This window comes from Natrix helvetica, assembly GCF_964273705.1.
Source record: "Natrix helvetica genome assembly, chromosome: Z".
NCBI lineage: Eukaryota > Metazoa > Chordata > Lepidosauria > Squamata > Natricidae > Natrix > Natrix helvetica.
In genome coordinates, this window is record NC_138554.1 from 72,415,640 (window position 1) to 72,431,190 (window position 15,551).

The 15,551-nt window shown below is 37.2% G+C and overlaps 1 protein-coding gene across 3 annotated transcripts in view; it reads right to left on the minus strand.

The window, feature by feature from the left end:
• The window catches only part of POU6F2 (POU class 6 homeobox 2), a gene marked incomplete at its 5' end in the record, with an annotated part of 355,508 nt that extends 350,691 nt beyond the window's left edge, over positions 1-4,817 (minus strand). For all 3 annotated transcript variants that reach the window (XR_014173560.1, XR_014173561.1, XM_081932598.1), the window contains one exon: positions 4,652-4,817. Coding sequence is in view for 1 of the 3 variants with exons in the window: in XM_081932598.1 (XP_081788724.1) it covers positions 4,652-4,817 (166 nt within the window). The remainder of the gene's footprint in view (positions 1-4,651) is intronic.
• Positions 4,818-15,551: the final 10,734 nt, after the last annotated feature.

Below are 15,551 nucleotides of genomic sequence, written 5' to 3' on the forward strand. Positions count from 1 at the left end.
CTTTTAACAACTCAGAAAATAACTGCAAGGGTATTTTTTCCCTTCTTCCCTAGTTTTCATATTTTTATTAATTATTTCACCTTCATTAAAAGCCATAGAAATAAAGAAATATGCTATATCTCCAAGGTTGAACAAGATTAAACACTAATTTGGAACCATTTGGTACTTTGGATTGAAAGCATGTACCTTTCCCAGCATGTACCTGGTCAGCTTCCACCAAGCTCTTGGCCAGCTTTCATACTTCTTTCCTTTCCTTTTATCCCCACCCTTTTTTTTTATATTGGAATTCTGTTTTCTCACAGGGTGACAAAGGTTTCTTAGAATATACAATAAGAGATAATACACTTGCACACTAAGACTGGAAAAATACACATTCTCCGTATAGGTCCAAGTGGGATTGAGTCACAGCAAACATATTTACCATAACTACTTCTGCCTCTGTTAGTTAAAAACATTAATTGTGAACAGAGATTAAAAGTTACAAACTAATGTTATTTCATTGTAATAGATATGGTACAGTAATATGCTGTCACTGCATTCTATCTAGAGCATACATTTATAAAATCCACTTGAATCATACATTTATTAAATAACTCAAGTCGTTAAGTTGTTTGAGTTTTACATGCTTATAAAAAGAATTGCCATGCAACATTTGGAACTATCTAATATGTAGAATTTGCAATGTGACATTTTAAAAAAATTGGAAAGTATGAATTAAGTGAATCAGCCTTAAACTATGAATAAATTCCTTTGCCGTCTCTAATCAATATTATCAATACAAAGATAAAAGACTTATAATAACTAAAAGAAACAGTCTGCTAGACGTTCTAGAAGCAGGAGGAACAAAAATGAGCTGTCCCTGGCACCAAATGCCATCCCTAAAATTCCACTTCTCTTAATTTGGTGGTAACTTTAATTTATCATGTAAGTATGCAACCCACCCCCAAGGATTAAAAGAGCTACAAATCTTGAAGCCTAATTATTTTTCATATAAAACATTCTAGAATGTAAATGTCTAAAGAATTAATAATTCTTTATTAATTTAGTTTTAAATCATATGTCTTCTCTGTCTACCAAATTCGATCTAAGGGTTTACAGTTTGGATCAGTGTCATAAATTGAAACTATGCTATTGCAATGAGCTTGTTCTCTCTTTCCAAATAGGAGCAAGTCCATTTTATAGCAAACTTCTGAAGTGGTTGTTAATTGGAGACAACTTTTCTGCTAGTATTAGAATAAAATAAATACATAAAAATTATTTTAGTAAAACACTGTAAGAAAAATTACGTGACTGATACAGTGCATTAGAGAACAAAAAATCCTTTAGAAGCAATACTCACTGTCCCATTTTTCCAATTTCAAATGGAAATTAGTAATCACACAAAGTTTTGTCATTTGAACATGAAGGAAGGAACTTTGAAAATATAATATGACATATGTGATGAGAAGGACACTAAAATATGAGAAATATAAATAGTTTTAAAAACTGTTATACTTTAACTAAGGATATCTAGCAAAGTTTCTTACATATTTGAAAGCTGAATAAACTCAGATACTAGATATTACCGAAGCTCAAGCGTCCTCTGGAATTGGTAATAAAATAAACATTTTGGTGACTTAATAAAACTGCAGTAATACTTTCAAAAATCCCCCAAAGGAAGAGGTGATGGAGAAGGAAATTACTCTGAGGACAAATAATGTTGTCAATTAAGATACTTTAAATATAATATACACATATGTGAAATGGTATCTAAACAGTCCAAATCAAATCAGCTTGGAGATGTCAATTCAATCCAACATTTTTTTTAAAAAAAAACTGTTTTAGTGCAAAAATCTAATTCAGTTCAGAAAATCATTATAGAGATTTTTTTTCCTGAATCTCTGTCCTCTAAAATTAGAACTAGTGCTCTGTCTGCTAAAATTAGAACTAGAACTAGTAAAAAAACAAAAGACTTTACTTATGTTCTGTCTATGCAACCATCTGACATTACAGCTGTGGGGAAAAGTGAGATGTTCTAACAGTAGATATTTTTATTGGATGTTGATAGCCTCAGTCATAACTCTATTTCCTTATATTTCCTATCAAGACTGATTAACATCTAGACCTCAATTTAATAATAAAAATGATTTATGACAAAACTATTAAGTATTTTAATACCAAAAAAGAGGCTATCAAACCTTTAAAAAGCAATTAACAAAATATTCACATATTTAACACTAAGAACTGTATTAAATTCTTAAATAATAGTTAGAGCTACTCAAAAAAGGGAACAGTTACTTTAGAGAATAAAAATTAAATCAGTTACAATCAGACACAATATGTTTAATTAAGCACACAAAAGGTAATTTGTATTGCATATATGTTTCCAATTTTCTTTCCGTCCTATAGCTGTCCTTGTTTCTTTACAACTTCTCTCAAAGACTAATTTCTGTGAAATATTCAATAGGTATAAATGGGCTAAGACCTCATACTGAAATTCACAGGAGTAAATAGGCCCTTTCTATGAAATCAGTGGAATGAGTCCCCATTAAAAGTACTTTCTAGTCATGTTTATCAAAATCATCCCAATGTCCTTCATGACATTTTTGAGTACATGTCTAGAATACTAGATTGTTTCATTATTGGATCAAATAAAATACTGTCCAGCCAAAATTAATATTTTGTTTCCATTTAATAAAAACTGTAAAGAATTAAGCTTTACCTGAGAATAATATTTGATCTGAGATATTCCTTTTGAAGTTAATGTGAAATGCATTGGATTATATTGTTAAGGACATGCTGGCCATTGAAATCATGTATAAATATGTTGCAAGGCCTTGCAATTATTAATACTAAATATAATATTTTCATTAAAAGTACATTATTTTATCTTTACATTATAAATTTACCTAATTCTAGGAATACTTTAAATAATTTAAACAGTTCTCTATCATTTTAATAGTACTTACACAGAAATTTTCTATTAAAATAAGTAGCAGCCAAATGATAATCAGGAAAACATTTTTCTTTTGGGAAGAAAAGTATGAATAAATGCATTCTGAAGCAGAAAAATACTTTTATTTATCTCTTCACTTCCAAACATATGAAGATTTTTAAAGAATTACATATTTATATATGTTTATGTTTATACTTGTTTATACATTTGAAATATTACTTTGCAATCTAGAAAAGTCAAAATGTGTTCTCTGCATTAAAATGTAAGGTAATTGGACATTCCTATGTGAAAGAAAATTATTTTTTAAATCTCTTTTGTGAAAGAAAATTATTTTCTTTCTTTCTAAAACCTCTTTTTGTACAAAAACAGGAAATGATAGCTTATACAAAGGATTATATATATTTAGCTGCAATGATGTAATTTTCTTGTTATAATTACCTGATTCATGTGCCTATCTGTCTTTCTGAGAAAAACATAATAGGGCATATATTCTTATAAATATTGCATGGACTTTTTTCTTGCAAAAAATATTTTGCAGTTTTATGCTCTCACAAAATTACAGACTTTGTATCCTCAGTTTTATTGGAGATAAAGAAGCAACATAATTTTGATTGTTGCTAAAGGTATTTCCTCCCTCAAACCTGACACTTTTATAAGATGCAAACTATACATGCTTTAGCATGTTGTTCTTGAAATTTTGTACATGATAATCACTAAAAAGAACTCCCTGAGAAGCAATGGCTATAGAATTGAAATGTCACATTGCACTACACAGCATTGCTCCTGCTCAGACATGTATCAACATCTATCACTCAAGCACACCACCGAACATGCTTTATTCCCTTTTCTGATTAGAGATTACAGTTGCTTGAGTTGTCTTACAGAGTGTCATTGGTTTGAATGACAGATGCCCAAGCTAGACTGCTACTCTTATTTTCATTTAGATATCAAACCAATATTGCTGAAAAGCTATTATATCATAAACTATTTGTCCAGTTGTTTAAAATATAAAATACTTACATTCATGCATCCTCAGAAACAGGGATAAGCCATAAAAAGTATTTTTGATTTCCTTACTCATTAAAATATGTAAGATTAATTTCTTAGATTACTCCAAATTATCTAAACCACTTTTCCAGAATGTGATAATAATATCTAAGAAAAAAGCATTATATCTATTCCTATTTTAAAAGAGATTCCTACAAAAAGAAAAAAAAACCTCTTGGAAATACTTAAGAAAAGTTTACTACACCCATCGCTTCCTGACAGGTCATTTTCATGGTGTAATACAAAGAAAATATAACCCTTTGGTTAGATATTTGTACATTTCAGTTGTTAACCAATTGCTTAACAAAATCAACACATGACAGTGGTCAATTTTTTAAAAAGCAGTTATATCTGTATCTCGAAGCAAAAAAAATAGTATGCAACAAACCATTTGCATGGAAATGCTGTCCCACTGATTTCTATGGGACTCATGCATGCAATTTGTCAATTTCAGTTAAAATCAATGAGGGCATGCTATTCCTCAGGCCAAACTCTTATCAGTTAGCAGGCACATACTCTCAAGCAGGACAGAGAAAGCTTGTGCCCATTCTCCTTTCCCCAGAAGTTGGTTCTTCCAAATACGAAAGCTTTATCTGCTCTCTCTCCTCTTCTGGCATGGAGGCAGAGGCAACTACAGCCCCCAAACACGAAATATCTAGGCAGACTTACCGAAGAGCTTGCTGGGAGTGTCCTCGTTGTCATTTGATTCCACAGGCTCAAGCAGGGACTTATCCAGCTCGTCGTCTGAAGCAGCTGCCTTGTCCTCACCTCTCAACTCTGCATTCATTTCACTCTGCACTGACAACAAGGGCTTACTGACTTGTCCAGTTATCATTGGATCCTAGGATGGGGGAAAAAGAGGGGGAAAAAGTGGTAGCTTTGATGTGCGTACTCTCTCTCTCACTCTCTCTCTCTCTCTCTCTCTCTCTCTCTCTCTCTCTCACTCACTCTCTCTCTTATCTCTTGCTGCTCCTGCTGTTATTGCTGGCTGCAGTCAAGTGAAGAGCTATTACAGATCCAATGAGTTTTCCATTACTCCCCACCCTATTAAAGCTCAACTAGCATGTGAAAGATTCCGGATGCTTTCGAGAAAAACTTAAGTGAAAGCTACATAGCCAACACAGCTTTAATTGTGAGATGCACTTCTTATGAATGTTTTTTACACTTCACTCTTTAATGTAATGTAGTAAGAGGGAGGGAAATGCAAGCACTATGGTCGAGCAATAAAAAAATGGCAATGCAGAAATGTCCTAGAATTATTTCTCAAAAAATTCACTTCTATAACATTAATCATATCAGAAGAAAAATCTACACGGTATAAATAACATTTCCAGAACACCCCACACCAACATTTAAAAAATTAAAATAGAAATCTTTCATTTTATCACATATAACAAAGCAAGAAGAAACATTCATGCATTGTTTTGGGGTTATTAGGCTTCAAAAGTCCCTAATCATACACATATCGAACAAATATATACTGTATAAAAAAACAAGAAGATTCACATTCTTAAAAAAGAAAAAACTTGCAATGGATGTTTACTAAAGATTTGTAATCGTTCTTGTTTAGGACATTATAATTCTACCAAACCTACACACACAAACAAACACACACACACACACTGTAGCAATACATGCATATCGTCTTTCTTTCTAGATATTTCTTGATTATCAGGATATATAGAATCTTCTCAGAAGAATGAGGAGAGGGGAGGAGCAATTTTAAGTTCCCTAACATCTACCCTTGGTTTTGCAATTAAATCAACCTGGGTGGGCAAGTAACCATGTCATGCAATTTCCCAACTATTTATTTTTAATTTCATGCTGGTTCTTATATACAGAACAGGTGACCAGCGTGCAACTAGGTTGGTTAGTATGTTTCATCTGCCCATTAACATATTGTAGTAGTTGCCTATGGGTTTTTAATATATTCATGTTTGAAAAGTGAATTTGATATGACACATGATAATCTATGAAAATGTTAATCAATACAAATAGTTTAAGATGTCATCAAATGCACTTCTTTGGTCAATACTCATATTGCCAAAAACAATGTCACTGTCACTAGGGTTTAATTTGCACAGCCTTAAGTATTGGACTCTGTGCATCAATGCACTCTTCTTCAAATACTGTAGGTAAACACATTTTCTCCCTATTTAAAGCTAAACCACTCAATGTACATTTAGTTCAAGCCGAATCCTCCCTTTTGAATACGTTGATAGGCCCACTGGAGGGCAAAATTAATACTTAATTGAATCTCACAGTCATCAAAATAATCAATACTTTTTTATTATTTATTCTTTACAGTCTGTTGACTGTTTCAAATCTCAGAGGAAATGGGGTGGTAAGGAAGGATTCATGGCTTTGAAACACTGTCGTTTAACAAGGTAATTTTCAGTGGGGCATTAGGGGTTGTGAAACATATAATAAAACAAAAATGGTGGCTTATAATAGAAAGAAAGAAAAGAATTATATTTCTGCCATCTAACAAAAAAGGATAAATAAAAAAGAAGCAAGTGCTGGGAGAGAGAAAGGGAGGAGGGGAGGGTGGAGAGAGACGGGCTTTTGAAGGGTTTTATCATATCAAGAGCAGAGCTGAGCTTTCATAATGCTGACATTTCTCATCCTGACAATCTTAAACAAGTGGAAAGGATGAGATCGGAGATATCATCTTTCATCACATTCCCCAGCTTAAGAACCAACATGACAGCTCCTCTCCCCTTTACACTGTTAATTACTAAATAAAATACTACTCTCTGTCAGCATTAGATTATTGCAGATAGCATCCACTAACATTACTCCATGGTTGTTTTTCATATGGTTATTGTTTAGGGGCTTGCTTGTTTGTTTTTTTCTTTTAACTCCAATGATACTTACCCTCACTTTTCCAGGAAATAAATTAATCTACTTTTGACTTAAAGTACTTAAAATGTAACTTGTTCAATCAGGGGAAAATCTGCAACATTTCTGGTTAACGGCTAACTAATCCAGATGCATAAATTAGTTTGAATTTGGCAGATATTTTAAGGAAACTTGGATAAGTGTATATCTGGGCTTATCTTATTTTTTAGTAACTATCTGCTACATTCTCTCTCTCTCTCTCTCTCTCTCTCTCTCTCTCTCTCTCTCTCTCTCTCTCTCTATCTATCTATCTATCTATATATATATATATATATATATATATATATTTATCAGTACAAATACAACACAAATATAAAAGGCAACATTAAAAATAAAAATATGGTTTTCTGCCTGCATGGTCTTCTGTGATGAAACCGAAGGACAGAAAGAGGGAGTAGTGACCTTCCTCCCATATTTAGGCATACCAGGGGTTGTAACACTAATACATACCTATTTCCCTGGCTCAACTGATAAGGAAGTGAGCCCGTGGCTTAGTGACTAATACTCCTGCCTAAGATATATACAGCCCGGGTTCAAATCCCAGTAAGGGTATAGCTAGCTGATGAGAGCTAATTAGCTCGAAATAGATCTATACTAGTCTCCCTTTATTTATTTATCAGTACAAATACAACACACACACACACACACACACACATATATATATATATATATTATATTATATTATACTTATATTTTAGCATTCATCTATGAAAATTGACATTTGTGTTACTTTTGCCCTGTTTCAGTTTGTTACCATCAAAGACCAGTATAAGCAATGAACAAATCACCAGCAATTTAAGTACATTTATAGAATGAGCTAGCTGGCATCTAATGAGTAAGATATAGGTTACAGTCTATGTTAGATCATAATATAACACTAAAGTTATATTAGTATAATTGCATTAAAAATTGCAAAATAACAAAAATTATCTAAAACTATTAATATCAATGAAGTAATATCTAAAATATAGATAAATACAATTACAATGAATGTATTATAGAATTCTGGCCCGTCAGGGCTTGATGGAACCTGTTCTGCTGCACAAAACCTAGTTACATGTGCTGTAATAAGAAGTATTTCAACTATGACTAACATCTGGGCATAAACTGAATCAAGGTGAACAGGATATCAGCTATTCAGAGAAAGTATGAATCTAGTTCTGATGCCTCCCAAGGGCAGAATAATCAAATTGAAAGGAATCATGGAGGTCTTCTATTCCAATTCTATACTCAAGCAGAAAACCCCATATTATTTCAGACAATGTCCAATCTTTTCTTTAAAATCTCCAGTGATGGAACACCCACAACTTCTGAGAGCAAGCCATTCCAGTGATTAATTGTTTTGTCAGGAAATTTATCTTATTTCTAAGTTATTTCTTTGATTAGTTTCCATCCATTGTTTCTTGCTTTGCCTTAGATGCTTTGGAGAATGGATTGGCTCCCTCTTCTTTATGGTAGCCTCTTAGATCTTGAAAGTCACTCATAGTTCTTCTTTTCATTAAACTGGACATATCCAATTCCTGTAATCATTTTTCACATATTTTAGCCTTTATCCCCTAATTATTTTTGTTGCTCTTCTCTGCATTCTTCCAGAATCTTTTTATATTGTAGTGATCAAATCAGGATGCAATCTTCCAAGTTACACACCAAGACATTATTAAGTGGTACTCACACTAAAATTTCATGTCATCTTGATCTATCCCTCTGTCTTGGCTTTTTTGGCAGCTACTGCACACTGCTGGCTCATATTTAAGTGATTGTCCACTAGGATTCCAAGATCCACTCACAATTACTACTGTTGAGCCATGGTCTGTAGTTTCTACTTCTTTGGAATCACAGGGGCAAAGCCTTTTAACCAAAGGAACTGCAGAGGGGAGCACATAGCATCAGGCAAAACAGAAAGGTTTCAAATGACTGTTTCTAGCTATGTAAAGATAGCTGATAGCAGTGATGATACATCTGCTATGTACTGGTGACAGGAAGGTTGGGACTTTCTCTAAATCTGCTTGATCCTTTATTCGTTGCTTTAGAGTTTGTTTCACCTGATTATATTCCATCTTAAGAATTGGAGGAAGGAAAGAGAGTAGCCTATCAATAAAAGATTGAATTCAAAAGCCTTGATCCATGTGGATTGAAAATTGCTGGTTATATTAACAAGGCTAATTGGCCTGAAGTTAGCAGTGTCATCTGTCTTGCCCTTCCTAAAGATTGGGACTATGGTTGCCAGGCCCCAATTATCAGGGACAATTTTTAATTCTATTTTACTTTTACTACCAATTTCTCATGTAGCTTAGACTGAAAAATAGCAAACCATATGAATTATTAGGGCAGTGATGGCAAACCATTTTTGGCTCGTGTGCCATAAGCAGGGGGAGTGCAGGGGAGTCATGTGTGGGCATACTGCACCCATAATGCAATGTGCAACCCCCAGTGCACATGCATGCATGACAGGCGCTCCCCCGCCCATGTTTTGCATGCTTTTTTCACCCCAGGCTCCAGAGGCTATATAGGAGCCTGTGGAGGGCAAAAACAGTCTCCCCCTATCCCCGGAGGCCCTCTGGAGGCTTCAGGAGCTTCCCTGAAGTCTCCAGAGTGCAAAAAAATAGCCCTACGAGCAAACTGGAAGTTCAGGAACAGACTGCCGGTTTGCTCGTAGGGATGGATTTAAGCCCTCCGGAGCCTTCAGAGGCTTCCCTGAAGGCTCCGGACAATGAAAAACGACCCTACGAGCAAACCGGAAATCACTTCTGGTTTGCTCGTAGGGCCGTTTTTAGTCCTCCGGAGCCTTCAGGGACCTTCAGGAGGCTAAAAGATTCTGGAGGACTAAAAACAGCCCTATGAGCAAACCAGAAGTGACTTCTGTTTTGCCTGTTGGGTCGTTTTTCGTCCTCCGGAGCCTTCAGGGAAGCCTCTGGAAGTCCCCTGAAGGCTCTGGAGGGCTGAAACCAGCCCTATGAGCAAATCGGAAGTCCGTTCCCGAACCTCCAGTTTGCCTGTAGGGCCAGTTTTTTGCACTCCGGAGGATTCAGGGAAGCTCCTGAAGCCTCTGGAGGGCCTCCGGGGGGGAGCTGTTTTCACCCTCCCCTGGCTCCTATAAAACCACTAGAGCATGGTGAGAGCAAAATATGATATTAAAAAGGCTGAACACATGCGTGCTGGCTGGCTAACAGAGCAACACCTCATGTGCCCTGACAAATGGCTCCATGCATAGGTTCGCCATCCCAGGACTAGGGGATCTAAATCCAAATTTTCCTAGTCCATGGAATACACCTATGTCCTAACTTCATTAACTTCAGTTTTTTCAGCAATTATTTCTGTCTCAGAACTGCCGATTATATGAATACTTCAGACACAAATTCATAGGAGTATTCCCTGTACCTTTAAGTGATGAGAAAGACCTGTTCCAGTCAAAATTAAGATCACAAATCTAGTGTTCATGAATTGCAAATACTATGGTATAATCTGTCGCTATCTGGATCAGTGAGCAAAGGAATTTGGCACATTAGGGTGAAACTAGGTTATAAGTAAACCCCATCACTTTTCTATTTCATCCAGGAGTCCCCATCCCTTGGGCTGCAATCCACTACTGGGCCGCAGCCAGTTTGAAACAGGGCCACACAAATGATGGGCAAGCATGCATGCATGAAGCTCTACTCGCGCCTGGAGGGCACTTGAGAGGAGGGTGCTTGTGCTCATATGCAAAGCTCCACACAAGTGACTGGAAGACATTCACATGCAAAGCTCCATTCATGTGAATGGAGCTTCTCATGTGAGCACTTTCCACATGCACAAGGGGAGCTTGCAAGTAGGTGCCCTCCACTCCAGCGCCCTCCACCTGCATGAGTGGAGCTTCATGCACAAGGGGAAGTGTCCTCCGTTCACACACAAAGCTACATTCACATGATTGGGGGTGTGCACGCCAGCTGCTCACACTAATGGAACTGTGCACAAATGCATCTGCCTCTCACATGCCGCCATCCCCCCTGCACCAGGCTGGGGTGCTAAGATGGAAAGGTTGGGGACCGCTGTTTTAATCCCTATGTTCTTAATATGTAGAATAGAGAATAAAAAATAAATTGAGATCAAATTCTCTTAATAATTGATAACTAGAAGAAAAAGACTCTTTTTCTAAAAATTGAGAGATTGGAGACCAAGTGTAGCCTCTCTTGGCTGGTAGTTATAGAACCAAAATAAAGCCCTCTCCTATATACCAAATAAATTGAACCTCTGAAATTTAGTGCATCTTCAAAAAGACCCATCCTACAGATCTGTAGGGCCAAACAGATTCATAATATAACATGACCTCTCATCAACTCTCAGCAATTGTCAGGACAAAAGATATTAAGGATGTTAAAGGTTAATAACTTAACTACTTAACTATGTTTGATAAGTATAGATGGTACAGTACATCTGTCTTATCTTAAATTACGGATGTCAAACTCAAGGCCATAATGCCTCTGCTGGCCAAAATGGGGCATGGGTGTGCGCCCCCCCCCCAGCCCAACTGAAAATGGACTGCAGGGTGGCCTTGTGTGGCCACCCCGCAGCCCGTTTTTGGGCAGCAGAGTACTGCAGAGGACATGGAGGCTGAAAATGGGCTGCAGGGGGGCGCACAAGGGTTAGGGTTAGGGTTACTGCAAAATAACCTCTTCTTTTGCACCCTATTTTTTCTGGGAGAGTGCTGCAGGAGGCAGTGCCTTCTTCACCTTCTCTTTAGCAGCATCTGCCAACTAGAACCAGGTACCCTCCAAGATCTGGATGTCTGTTGTTCAAAAGAACCAAAAAATCTAGCTCTTCAGCCAGGTCTTTGATGAGAGGGAGTAATCCTCCTCATATCTCTGAGTTTGTCATCTTTTATCTTAATCTTTTACATGAGATGATTTAATTGTAATTATTTTATTGTTGTGAGCCAACCAGGGTCAAAATTGGTATATCAATTTTGTAAATTATTACTAATATTAAGTCCTCTACAGCTGGGTCAGAACTAATAACAAAGATTGATAGACTGCTGGACAGACAGTTTTTAGAGACATCTGGAAAAATAGTCAGTTCATTTATGCTCTGCTCCTATAGAAAAGAGTCGAGCCCCATAGCAGCTGAGGACTCTACATGTCTTTAATCTCTACATTATAGAATAGAAACTATTCGTGCCAGAAAGTAAATCTTTCTTTGTCTGGAATAGCTGTTTTGAATGCAAAGGGGAAAAAATACATCTTGAGCCTGTGTCAAACACCCACCATTCCCACGCCCATCCCCAGCCACCCACACCCCTGGTCCTCCAAGGTCAAACACAATTCTGATGCGGCCTTCAATGAAATTGAGTTTGACACCCCTGACTTAAATGGACTCCTAATGTAAGTAGGACATAGTGTGTTTACTACTGAATAGGACCCCTGACAGGCAATTCCTGTCAGAAAGGTAAACTCAGAAGAAAAAGAACAGAAGATGAAAGATCACCTTCATGTTGTTATTAAGAAAATTACATGGTGTCAGTGTTCCAAATATCATGCAGAATTAAATCAGAGTCCAAGGCAGAGCTATCCTTAAAGTTCCAATTTAATAAGACAGACATGTTGGCACATCTGGAGGATCCCTAATCTAAAAGCTTCCTCAGATTCCTACCCAGTTGAAAGTTCATGATCTTGTCCCCACACCCTTAAATCCATCACATGGTCCAATCTTCCTTTGCCACGCTGGCATTTCCATCCATCTAGTTCCGGTCAGATGCAGAGATGCAGAGACAAAGAATGACCTTGATTTCTAGAAAGGAATGACAACAACACATTCCACAATTCTACTCCTTACTATTTCCCCCTCCCAATTGCCCACTAATGAAACAGCATAGTAAAGAAAGAGAGAAAGTGTGGCAGGCCAAAGATTCTAAAAGGAATCTAACTGCAGGCCTGAAAAGAGAATAACATAAAATTTAACATAACACAATTAGCCACCTCTTCTCCCCCTCAGGGGGACTCTTTGGCTTATCGGGAAATTTCCAGTGACGTGCAGTCAGGTGAGGCAAGTGAGGCACAGCCTCACCACTCTCATCATGAAAAAAAAAGTAAAAGGAAAAAGCTGAGCTAGTTACTGCCTCACCGTGGATGACTCTGCTTAACTGTTAAAAAAAGCTGGAAAAGGTACATGTGGGTTGGAGGGAGGGGGAGGAATTCAAACTTCATCCTCCTGGTGCTGTGCAGGGCTTTGGGCAAAGGCTGGAGGGAAGGACCCTGGCTCGCTTGTGCTCTCCCTCCCCAAGAGTAGTTTGATTGCAGGCAGAGCCATGTTGTGGGGCCAGTGTGTGTGCTACAGCATGGCTCTTTGCCTGGCTTCCTGCCTCCTCCTGTGGTCTCCTCACTGGTGCTCTCCCTCCCCAAGTGTAGTGACTTCCTCCCCAGGCCCCCATTCATTTCTCTCTCACACACACACAGCTGGATAAAACTATATAAAAATCTAGCCCAGCTTCACTGATTACAAGTTTGAAAAGGCAACGTGGCTCCGCCTGCAATCAAACTACACTTGGGGAGGGAGAGCACAAGCGAGCACTGAGGAGACCACAGGAGGAGGCAGGAAGCCAGGCAAAGAGCCATGCTGTAGTACACACACTTCCCCCCAGCCCCTTTTTCTTTTGGAAGGCTCAGATCGGCTCCCCTCCGGCTTCTCTGCCTCTCCTCTCACCCCAGCTTGCCAGCAGGAGGTGGTGGGTGGGCTTTATTGTGTTCCAGGCATTTCCCACCCAGACAGCAGGCTGCATTTGCAATGGTGGAGGTGTTTGGGAAAGGCAGCAAGGGAATGGGGGGGATGGCAGAGGAGCTGCTTTCAAGCCACTGGAAAAGATATCCAATCCAACTTTTGTGTGTGTGGGGGGGTTGTTTGAGAGTGAGTGAGAGAGGGAAGGGGTAGGAGAGATAGTCCAATCCAACTTCTGTGCGTGTGTGTGTGTGTGTTTGAGAGAGGAGGAGGAAGGGAGAGAGGGAGGAAGGAGGGGAAGGAAAAGAAAAAGAAAAAGAAAGAAGGAGAAAAGGAGAAAAACAAATGCTGTCGCTTTAAATTGGAACTGAGCATGCCTGGCTGTGGAATTCTGGGAGTTGAAGTCCACAAGTCTAAAAATATTTGAAACCCAGCACTGTGTCAGTGCCTCACCAGTCATAAGCCTCACCGCACGTCACTGGAAATTTCTCATGGAATTGTTTTACTAACTTCTCCACTTTTAGGTTCCAGCTTTTCACCCAAGTAGCTTCAGACAAAGGGTAACCCTTCCAATGCACTAAAACTGTAAGCGACCCCTATTCAGCCTGGAGTCTACGATCTTTTCCACCTCAGATTGTGTTTCCCCTTCTATCACTACAGGAGGAGAGAAAGTTTGTGTGGATGCTCTTATACTGGACCCAATTACTGGCTTCAACAAGCTACAATGAAAATCTGGGTCAATTTTTCCTAGAACTGTAACTGGGTTAACTATTTTCATTATTGGGAAATTTTGGATCAAATTCCTTACCAGGCATTCTTAATCTCATGTATTTGGTAGATACAAAACTTTGTCCCCCACACGAAAGGGGGTTTGGAGTGAGGGATGTTTATCAGCTTGCTTCTTTTTTTTTTTTGAATTTTTTAAATTTTTGCATAAACACAAGCAAACACAACACAAAGAATCCTCTTTCTTTACATACTATAGAAAGTGTGTCAATTGGTTACAAAAAGCTTTTGTGCATCTCTTCCACAGTCATCACCTATAATTCATATCAAATCATACATTTTAAATCAAATATATTTATAGATATTACTATCATCATGCTTCAGTTTTCATTTGACTATAATTGTTTTAATGTCCTTTTGCACAGAATATTCCAAAGTTTAAAACATAACCACATAATGGCATTTTGTTAGCTATTTCCAATGTCTTCCAATAACATTAAATCCTTATAACCTATTCTAAATAAAAATCAATGATATTTAGTAACCAAGTTTCTAGTCCTCCTTTCCAAATCACTGTTTACAATTTATATCCAATTTCCTTTTACTAAGCCAATACATATATATACGTTATTATCATTATCAATCATTTATTTGACTATGTCCACTATCATAACATTTTTTGACCTAATACAAAGTTTAACTAGATTTAATTTAATTTTTTATTATTAGCTAATCTTCCTTTCATAATCACCATTTACCATTCATATCCAATTAATTCTTATCAAACCACTACATATGTATACATTATTATCATTATCAATTATTTATTTAACTATATACATTATCACTTCATTTTTTACATAATGCTCTAAATTTAACTAAATTTAACTATTTTTTTGTTATAAGCTTTCATATATCAACCTGTATCTTTCCAGTAATAATGCAGTCTTATGTCTTTTGCCATTTGTGGAATTAATCTTCTGATTATTTCCTTGATAGTATTTGTGCACTTCTCTTTGCAGCTCATTGCTTGTTACATCTCTTATATAATCTCGATACCCTCCATCTGTTTCTTTAATCAGCATATCTTTGGTCATCAATAGTGCTTCTGATAGGATTTCTCTCCTTAAATATATCAATTCTTCTCTTTTTTATTTTTCTATACCTTGCCATCTGGGGTGGAGTTCCTGGCCATCTAGCTCCAGTTTCCATATTCCACTCTCTTCATTTCCAACCACAATCCATTCACCGTAGATGT